The sequence below is a fragment of the Chanodichthys erythropterus genome, chromosome 1, assembly GCF_024489055.1.
Source record: "Chanodichthys erythropterus isolate Z2021 chromosome 1, ASM2448905v1, whole genome shotgun sequence".
NCBI lineage: Eukaryota > Metazoa > Chordata > Actinopteri > Cypriniformes > Xenocyprididae > Chanodichthys > Chanodichthys erythropterus.
This window is the reverse complement of record NC_090221.1, coordinates 2434524-2445214: the sequence shown is the minus strand read 5'-3', so window position 1 is coordinate 2445214 and position 10691 is coordinate 2434524. Positions and strand designations below refer to the sequence as shown.

At 36.6% G+C, this 10691-nt stretch overlaps 1 protein-coding gene across 1 annotated transcript in view; it reads right to left on the bottom strand.

The window, feature by feature from the left end:
• Nucleotides 1-2604: 2604 nt before the first annotated feature.
• The window catches only part of atp10b (ATPase phospholipid transporting 10B), a 46457-nt gene continuing 38370 nt past the window's right edge, over nt 2605-10691 (bottom strand). Inside the window, exons 14-21 of the mRNA XM_067364095.1 lie at nt 9909-10179; nt 9723-9799; nt 8915-9040; nt 7678-7878; nt 7040-7120; nt 6846-6950; nt 4438-4625; nt 2605-3175 (exon numbers count right to left, since the gene is read on the bottom strand). Coding sequence (XP_067220196.1) covers nt 2989-3175; nt 4438-4625; nt 6846-6950; nt 7040-7120; nt 7678-7878; nt 8915-9040; nt 9723-9799; nt 9909-10179 — 1236 coding nt within the window. The 3' untranslated portion in view covers nt 2605-2988. The remainder of the gene's footprint in view (nt 3176-4437; nt 4626-6845; nt 6951-7039; nt 7121-7677; nt 7879-8914; nt 9041-9722; nt 9800-9908; nt 10180-10691) is intronic.

Below are 10691 nucleotides of genomic sequence, written 5' to 3'. Positions count from 1 at the left end.
CATGGGAATTTGAATATCTAGATCTGGTGTAGTTGTATCGATTCTTTTTAATAGCAAACCAGTGCAACTGATGTGTTATTCACTGTAATTCACAAAAAAAGCTTTAGCTTTACTGGGAAGTGTTTTTTTTTAAATGTTTGGTAGCATATAGAATACTTAAAGATATTTACATTTCAAAGGAAGGTCAATATTAATAAAATGTTATTATTTGTTGTTTGTATTTACTGTTTTGTTTGTATGTCTCTTGAATTTATTTGTGCAGGTCTCACTTTAAGGAGATGGTCCTACAGATAGGGTTGTTGTTCAAACTATTAAAAAAACATCCACAATTGAAATGAATAAAAATGTCATTTTTATAGTTTTATATTACGTACACCTACAGAATCAAATAGCATAACTTAAATGCCATTTTCATATTTTGTTCATGAATCATAATGTAAATCTCATATTTCATAATAGAAACCCATACTTTTAAATATTGCTTCTTGAATTATATTAAAATGTTTTATTTACATATATATTTCATTACAAATGTCATGGTCATCACACAATCTCATTACAAACCATAGACTGTTAAAATAATATATATGGACAACGCACCTCCATCCATTCTCTTCCAAGCCGCCAATGTCCCAATCAATATGGCGCCGACATCTTGTGCTGATTCGAGACCGATTCTGCGCAGTTGTGAGCAGAATCGCGTTCTAGGGGGTAAAATTCTAATTTTTGGTGGGGCTCCCCTGGTAAAATTCTCATTCCAAATCTAAATATCACGTTATTTAGGTTGATTCAACCCGCGGACATGAAAAACAACCCACGGCAAGAGTGTAAAAGTAGCCCAATTAGCCTTTCGCCGAGCCCCGCCCCCCTTAGTTACTGTTGCTTTGTCCGACAAGCCGTGGCGCTGTCACTCCACACGCAGTGAAAAATACATCGCGGAACAAAGAGGATACTGAACACACATCGACAGACAAGACAGAGTAGGTTACTTATGATATTAAACAAAGTCCCAGCTTTCAAACCGTGTAGTTATTAAAGAAATTCAAACAATAAAAACCGTTTTGTTGCTCTTTAATGTGTCGTGACCATGGTCGTGACAGATTGCTGTAGATCCTCAGCTCAACCGCTCGTAAAAAACGACCATCTCTTCCTATTAGTCCATGAACATGAGAATCAATGTTGTTTCAAACACGGAAAGACGTCAATATACACCATTTTTCAAGTTTTACTCCACCGAGGTTAATCTTTTAACTACTGGCTGCTTTGACGGACAAAATGGCGGATGCGGCGTTCTGATTGGTTAGATCGCTTGTCAATCAAACTCCCGGCGAAAGGTCAATTCCGCGGGTAAATGACTACTTCGCTCAGAAACGCTGTCAATCATGATGTCACACCCCCGTTTTTATAGCGTCAAATAACCAAACCTATTTTAAAAACGAACTCTTGAACTTACATCAGCGTGATAAAAACGACATAAAATGACAGAAAACTTTTTTGTAAAAAAATTATTTGAAGTTTAAATTGCTTAATTTGCCTCACATCCCATTTGATTACATGGAGAGGGCGGGGTTTATGACTATACTGGGACCAACCACCCGGGGGCGATCGAGACGCTTTGGCTTCACTTTTCAGGACTTGTGCGCAGTGTTGTCAAGTCCGCAGTTTTCCCGAGGAATTGGGCTACTTTTACACTGTTGCTGCGGTTTGTTTTTCATGTCCGCTGGTTGAATCGACCCCAAATAATGTGATATTTAGCCCCTGGAATGCGAATTTTACCAGAAAAGCCCCGTCAAAAATGTGGATGTTTACCGTGGGACCCCCCTGAAATGCCATTGGGCTAGTTTTGAGGAGCAATTGGGTGGGTTTTGTTGTGAAAACCTGGCAACCCTGTTTGTTACGAACATACATTTACATATTACATACAGGTGTTTTATTAAATAATATTTTTAATGTCCTTTTTCACAAACAAAAAAAGTTTGTTTGGGGACCTATATCACTTAATAAAAAATACAATGTGTGCATATTAAATAATAAGATAATACCGAATTTGTATATATTAAAAGTTTAAAATCACAATATAAAAATAAATGTAGCAGTTTAATTCGGATTATACCTACCTATTCACCCGTAGAAATCTTTCAATAAGTGGAATGAAACGCTGTCACGTGGCTTTCATAAATGAATGATGTGTTTGCAGTTCATCAGTCTGCCACCAGAGAGCAGAAGCGGCCCGTCAGAAACACGTCTGACATCATTACATAAAACCGCCGTGGGTTCTGCAAATAGAAGCAGCGATGGACACTTTTTTTCCTCGTACTGAGCATTGACTGTGGTGTATGTTACACACATGCTGGAAGGATGGGGAAAAGAGACACGCTCGCGCGGCTATGATCTGTCTGCGCGTGAGGTCATCACTGACCCCATCATGAGTGAAGAACGTCAGCCAGACGTCAGCAGTGCAATTAAATATTCAAATGTCGGCGCAAGACTGTGTGATCACATGCATACGTACACAGACATCATCAACACGCTTTTAGGAGCCAATAAATTTATTAGGAATTAAGAAGAAGATCCAGCCTCCTTAATCGCACTGTGGTGCTTGTATTTCTGTCAGCATGCACAACAAGCTCTGAATATATGAACCAAGATATTATGTAACATCTGCAAACCTCAATTATTGCATGAGCAGCTCAAAGCGCAAATGCATACAAATGTGGTCCACATGACAACAGGAAGAGAAAAGGCTCAGCTGCATCCTCCACCCAACAGATTACATTCATTCACGCCACGCATGTATTGATCAAGTGTGAACTGAGCGCGCAGAAACATGTGAAGTTCATGCAAATGGTTTGAGCACATTCAAAATAGAAAAGCACAGCTTCATTCCTTGGACTGCATGCCATCCGTGTGTGCAAAACATAAATATCGGGTTTGAAAAATTCAAGCTTTGCGGCATTGTCGTTCTGTACATGTGCCGGACTGTGTACTTTAAACACTGGGGCAGGCAGAGGAGCTGTGTTCCTGGGATCTGAGGGAAGGAGGAATACACGTGTCTCGGAGACCACGCCACTCTCTGATCCGCTGATCCCGATAGGAGGGGGGGAGTCGCTCTAGCTGCCGCGCGCGGAGGTGAGGGGAGGGTGCCAGCGTTCCCCTTAGGACATGCAAGGTGTACCTGAAAAAAGAAAAAAAAAAACAGTGGTAAAGACAAAAAAGGGAGGATATTGCATTTGAAATACTGTGTATACACTTTACGGGTGCAATCTGATACATCGATCGATGCATCGATAAAATGTAATATGCTATTATACCCCTTTTTTACAAGATGTCCCCAGAATGTGTCTGTGAAGTTTAGGTTTAAAATACCCTGTGGGTTTTTTTATTGTACCATGTATTAACTGCATGTTTTTGTGTGGGAGAAAAAATGTGTAACTTTAAATGCAAATGAGGTCATGCTCCGCCCACAATCTCGCGATTCCAATACACTGAGGCATAAACAATACAGGAGAAGCTCACACAGCAAATATAACTCCCAAAATGGATTATTACAAACTGTTTGTGATGCAGCATATCAGATCATGTATTTTGTGGATGTTTGCTAACATGCGATTCTGATGAGTTTGATAGCGTTAATATGTTAACTTTATGTTTGCGTTTGAGTGCTAATTAGGCTATGAATTATATATATATATATAGGCAAAAAATAAAAAAAACTGAAGTCTGTTGTTTGTTGTGGATGTCCAGTTCGGATTAAGGATTTATAGTTTTCAGAGAGTTTAATTTAATGCTCATGTTATATTTTGGTTGCGTTTGTGCGTTTATAAAAAAATGTAACTGGTTGTATAAAATAATATCTTAAAGTTGGCATGAAATGGAAGTCTCTATTGTGCCGCATATCAGAGTGAAACTGCTTCTCAAACAAGAACAAATGTTGGGCGGGGCATGATTTTGTCTGTGGGGAATTGATTGGATGGTTGTGGTTTGCTATTGGTGGATCACATGTGAGTGACAGGTTGCCCCGCCCTCATCATCAGAGAAGAGATGCTGCAAGAGGGAGTAGAAGATATTCTGATTCAAGATTAGGTGGAATATGAATTTAAAACAATAATGAAGATGTGCACCGATAATTCATTTATAATAAACATTGCAATATTCCATTAACAAAAACAAAAAAAACAATAAGAATTGTCGATTTTGATTTCATGGTGACTTTAATACAGATAGATCAGTCGTGGGCCCCTGAATCTTATCAAATCGTAATCGTATCGAGACAAGTTTTGAGGTTTTGCAAATATTGTATTGCTGGCTAAGATAATCGATGTCAGATCATATTGTTATATCCGATTTACACCCCTAATGTTCATGTATGACATCTAAACAACGTCACTGATTGGATGCTATTATACACACATAATGGTAACGCTAAACTTTGGTTACCTTGGCAATAAAGCAACAACAGTTGTTAAAATGCAGACGAGGTAAAACATGGGATCGGCCATTTGTTTGTGCATGATCCAGTAGGGGTCGGAGGGAGGGTTGCAGCTGACACAGATGGCGCTGTAGGCCAGAGTCACGATGAAGTACACCAGCACACTGCCGACCATGATCACCCAATGCACCGCCGTCTGCAACAAACACGGCTCATTTCATGAAAAATACATTTTCATGTCACAAAATGCCTCTTCTGGCCCACCCAGTCAAAGTAACATAGAAATAAAGAAGTAGGTTAGATAGGATTACTGTTAAACACTTGAAGAACATAATTTTATTCTGTTCGTTTACACTATTATTCATGTGTTTGGGGTCGGTAAGATTTTTTAATGTTTTTGAAATAAGTATCTTTCGTACGGAAGAGGATTAGGATCAAGCAATTATAAATAAATAAAACCATCTTGAAATTAAAGTCATTAAAATGCGAGATTAAACTCGAAATTAAATTTCGAGGAAAAAAGTCTAAATAAAATGTCAACAATTAACTCACTACATTTTGAGAATAAAGTCAGTTTCGAGAAAAAATTGAGAAAAAAAACTCAAAATAAAATGTTGAAATTAAACTTGCTAAATTTAGAGAATAAATTTGTGTTTCGAGAAAAAATTGTTACATTTCGAGAAAAGTAAAAAAAAAAATGCTGACAATAAACTCGCTACATTTTGAGACAAATTGTTTTGAGAAAAAACTTGTTAAATTTCAAGAAAAAAGTTGAAAAAATGTTGAGAATAAACATGCATTCATAACAAAGAAATAATAACAAAAAATACAGCTTTAGCTAATTATAAACGAATAAAAAGTAGTAAACGAACATTTAATTAGCAAGCGGCTGGGTCTTTTTTAGAAGAAAAAACAGTAAAATGTACACAAGGTACTCGCAAGAAAACAGGATATTCTAAAATGCTTAAAGTGAAAAACGCTTATTTAAAAAAGATCAAATTCTGTACACACCTTATTAATAAACCATCCTATGTGCAGATATGCGTAATGACTTCACCCTAGGGTGGACGAGTGTGTATAGACATTTAGTTTATAAATTTAACAAGTTTTTTCGCAAAACTCAATGACTTTATTCTCAAAATATAATGAGTTTACTCTCAACATTTTATTTCGACTTTTTTTCTCTAAATTTAACAAGTTTTTTCTCGAAACACGACTTTATTTTCAAAATTTAATGAATTTATTCTCAACATTTTATTTCAACTTTTTTTTCTCGAAATTTAATGTTTTTTTTCTTGAAACACGACTTTATTCACAAAATTTAATGAATTTATTCTCAACATTTTATTTCAACTTTTTTTTCTCGAAACACGACTTTATTCTCAAAATTTAAGGAATTTATTTTCAACATTTTATTTCGACTTTTTTCTCGAAGTTTTTTCTCAACTCAACGAATTTATTCTTAATTTAATGAGTTTATTCTAAACATTTTTTTAGACTATATTTCTTGAAAAATGACTTTATTCTTATATTTTAATGTTTTTATTCTCAACATTGTATTTTTTAATCGCGTTTATAATGACTTTAATCTCGAGACTTGGTCCTAATCATCTTCCATACTTTTGCTCACCAAGCCTGCATATATTAAAAAACAATAATATTGTGACATTTTATTATAATTCAAAATAACAGTTCAGTTTTCTATTGTAACATATTTTGAAATGTAATTTCAAAGCTTAATTTTCAGCATCATTACTTTAGTCACATATTAGAATGATGATTTGCTGCTCATGAAACATTTCTGATTATTACATTTTAAAATAAATCTTATTAACCCTAATCTTTTGAATAGTAGTGTAAATGCTCTTACTTATTTAAGTGTGAAAAGGCTAGCCATTCATAATAGACTGTTTACATAGTCTTAAAGGTACAGTAGCAAAATCAATCCGAGAGACAAGAAACCTTGAGTAACATTATAAGTGGTCACCAGGGAACAAAACAAAAGTGTTTTATCAAAGTGTTATCGTTCACAATCATTCTTCTTTAAGAATATATTTTCATTGTTAATCAGTGAAGAAAATGTTGCACTAATAGAGCTTAGTCAGGTTGGATTTAATTTTCATTTACAGAATTTGAAGATCACATACTTTTCTCTACTCATAACAAGCTGTTTTATGGAGTTTTTGTATACTAAAAGTTTTTTTTCGACCCCTGGTAAGATGTTTCATCGGCTGAACATTGGATTGTTGTTAAACAACAGTACAATCCACTGTCTTTTATCCCTCACAGCCTCGTTTTCATTCCTGTCAAAGATTAAATATGGCGCTGCCCTGACCACAGTCTATACAAAGTGAATGTGAGATGATAGATGCCGTGTGATTGTGTTCTGCAGTGATGAAGTGGAGCGTAAACTCACCCAGCTCTTGATCTCAATGGCCAGATGCAGGATGATGGTGAACAGAGAGACCGTGTTCATGGGAGTGCCGAACGAGAATATGCCGATGTCTGAACCGTTGTATGTCTTGAGAAAGTACAAGCAGTGATTAGATAACACATTACTCCAAAACACATGATACAGAAACAGACAAGAGACTGAACAGATGTTCTTACCCAGTATGGAATAAAGAAGCACACTAGACTCTGATAGAAAGCATCTAGAATTGCAATCCAAAACGTTGAACGTCTGTAGCCCTGAAATCAAATGTTTAAATGTGTTATAAGACAGGGCTTGACATTTACAACCCCTATTTGCCCCTATTTGGGTGTGAGCAAAAACACGCCCTGTCCCTTTAAATGCAAATGAGCTGCTGCTCCCGCCCCCTTTCCAGAAGAGGGCGGAGCTTTAACAGCTCAACAACAACAAAGCTGGAGAATCTCACGCAGCCAAAATGAGGAAAGTGTTCAGCCTTACATTGTTCAAACCGGAGTCGACACTGATGGAGAGACTCAGGAAGAAGTTACAACTTTTAGACGTTTCTGAATGGTTAGTGGATAAATTGATGTAGTTGCTGTGGAGTTGATTCAACTCATCCACTAGCATGTGCCGTCATGTTCATCTTTTGTGCAAAACCCGTATGGACGCCCACTATACATAGCAGAGCCATACACACCAGGATAACGTTTATGATTGCTATCAAATGCTGTGAATGTTATGCTGTAGAAGTATTGTTCCTTATTGTAAAGTTTTACCATTAATACAGCGGTAGAGTAATGATAAATTGTGATACGTGACGAGTGCGATTCCTCACCTCCGAGTGCTGTCCTCTCTTATAGAGCTCAGGCAGGCTTAGTAAAGTGGAGTCTGACACCTCTTTGTCCATTATCCCAAACATGATGGGAGGAGCCGAGGTGAAGAACAGGTTGAAAAATATCATGAGCCAGTAGTCGATCATGGCGGTGGCAGAGAAGCCGCAGAAGAACTGATACCAGAACAGCAGATTCACATACGCCTGAGTGAGAAGACACAGGTTAGTTAGTGAGGGTTGGTGATGATTATTCATATTTCATAAGGACGTTATAATAACTGATGGAACAGATGAATGTGATTAGAGTTTGCGATGATTGTGATGTACAGTACCATTCAAAAGTTTGGGGTCTGTAAGATTTTTTTTTAATGTTTTTGAAACCAAGGCTGCATTTATTTGATCAAATATACAGTAAAAACTGTAATAATGTGAAATATTATTACAATATAAAATAACTGTTTTTTATTTGAATATATTTTATAAGAGTCATGACATGAGAAATCATATTCGGCTTGATTTATTTGACACATTAGAGGTCTTTGTATAATTAAAACATCCTGCAAGTTTCAGAGCTTAAAACGTCCAAAGCATTTATTTAATCAAGCTCCAAAAACAGCTTGTTTTGATATTTGGTGACCTGTGATGTCACACAGGCAAATATATTTGCATATGCCCGCCTCCATAGTTATACATCATCACATCATAGGCTCAGCCCACTAGCGTTCAGTCGCTTATAGTTGCTTAATCGCTCAAATCAAGCGCCATTTAGTTCTTAAAGGGACTTATTATGTAAAATTCACTTTTCAAAATCCACACACTCCTTTTTTAAATCCCCAACAGTCTCATAGAACAAGCCATTTTCATTTTCTGTACAAAGGGACGTCATACTGCTCAGGTCCCGCCCACAACTGCCGACAGACTCTGGCCTATTAGTTTAGCTCCTCCCCTGAGTGAGTTGAACACAGTCCGCCATTGTCTCGAAGCTGGAGCTGTACAGGCTCCGCCCTCTTCTGGAAAGGGGGCTCATTTGCATTTAAAGATACATGCACGGCATGTTTTTCCTTCCACTCAAAAATGGGCATTTAAAACATGGTATAATAAATGATCTGTGGGGTATTTTGAGCGGAAACTTCACAGACACATTCTGGAGACACCAGAGACTTATATGACATCTTGTGAAAATGGCCATAATAGGTCCCCTTTAAGAATTTATATTAAATGTAGATATGGTGATAATTACCACATTCTTGTAGAAGAAATAGATGACCATGTTGGCCAGCCTTGAGTAGCACCAGTGTCCGTGAACCAGCAACAGTCTTTGCAGGTGTTTAAAGCGTGTGATGGCAAAATCACTGGCCATGACGGCCTGTAAGACACAAACACAGAACTTAAAGTCACCGTGGAATGTAAACTGGCGTTTCTTTTTTATGAAATGTTTATTATAAATGATTTGTGCACTTCATTATTAGTATTATTTTGAACTCTTTCCCTGCCAGCATTTTAAAAAAAAAATCATTTTCACAAAACTTGCCCTGAGAATATTTTGTTGTATGAATATTTAAACATGCAATATTAACACTTGAAAGTTTCATAAAAGAGCAACATTTTCGTCAAAAAGCTGATAAAATCGCATTTTTTCTTCTGTTCTTTTTTTTTCAAAGACTATAAACAACACTTCTATCACTTGTTTCTGCTTCTTTTTCGCCTTTGTTTTGATTTGGAGATTCTGTACTCTTTCAGATGATATGTAATAGCGCCCCCTAATGTATAGCGCTGAAAACACAGAAAGCCGGAAAATTTGGTCAATGGCAGTGAAAGAATTAAAAAAAACAAAACATATAGGTAATCTTTAATTAAAAACATTAACGTGCCCCTCCCTCAATTCCCAATGGACAAAAATCTATTTTTTTTTCTTCAGGAAGCCGTTTCACTCAGCTATTCATCACAATAGGGAAGAAACAAGATCACAGTGGCGACTTAAAACAGACCTGATCCAGTCAATCAGAAAATTCACAAGGGAGTGGGTTACAGAACACAAAAATACAAACCTGCATTCCCTCTTGTCCAGAAACGCCAATGCCAACGTCTGCAGCTTGAATCATGTTCACATCATTGGCGCCGTCACCTAAATCGACACAGATCATAATGAATCACAACAGAAAACCAATGTGCTTCTAAGTAATCTCATAAATGATTTCAGAAACCCTTCCACCTCAAATCAGAGGTTTCATTACCTACAGCGAGGGTCATGACCCTCAGTTTCTGCCGTATGAGTTTGACCACACTGCTCTTCTGCAGCGGCGTCACTCTACAGCAAAGCACCGCACGACAGTGTTTGCAAAGCTCCACAAACTGCTCCACCAGGTCGTCTGACATGGCCATGCTCAGAGTCGGTCCATCGATCACCAGCTGAATATAACCCCTGGACTGGGCTTCTGCTCCGGATGAGCGGGAACACCGTCGCACCTCTCCCAGTGTGTCTTCTATCCTCATTTTACACACAGACTGCAAAATAACAAGGATTGTGTTTTACTTTGACTACAAAAACTACTTTAACATTATTTATTGCAGATGTGTTTGCAATACATATACTTTAACCAGATGATGTATATGATGAACAGGTAATTCAGTGTACAATCTTAAAAAATTATTATAATTTAAAACAGCTGTTTTCTATGTGAATATATAGTAAAATATTTATGTGATCAAAGCTGAATTTTCAGCATCATTACTCCAGTCTTCAGTGTCACATGATCCTTCAGAAATTATTCTGATATGATGATTTGCTGCTTATGAAAAATTTCTGATTATTATCAATGTTAAAAAGAGTTGTGCTGCACTCAAAATAAAAAAAATCATACTGTATAGTTTATGTGATTCATAATCAATTAAAAAAAATAATAAAACATGTTAAAATTTATGAATACGTAACACATAAACTAAACATTCCTTTGTTCCATTAAAATATATACAAAATGTTTTATTAAGCTCTAGTTTTTTTTTACTCATTTAATATT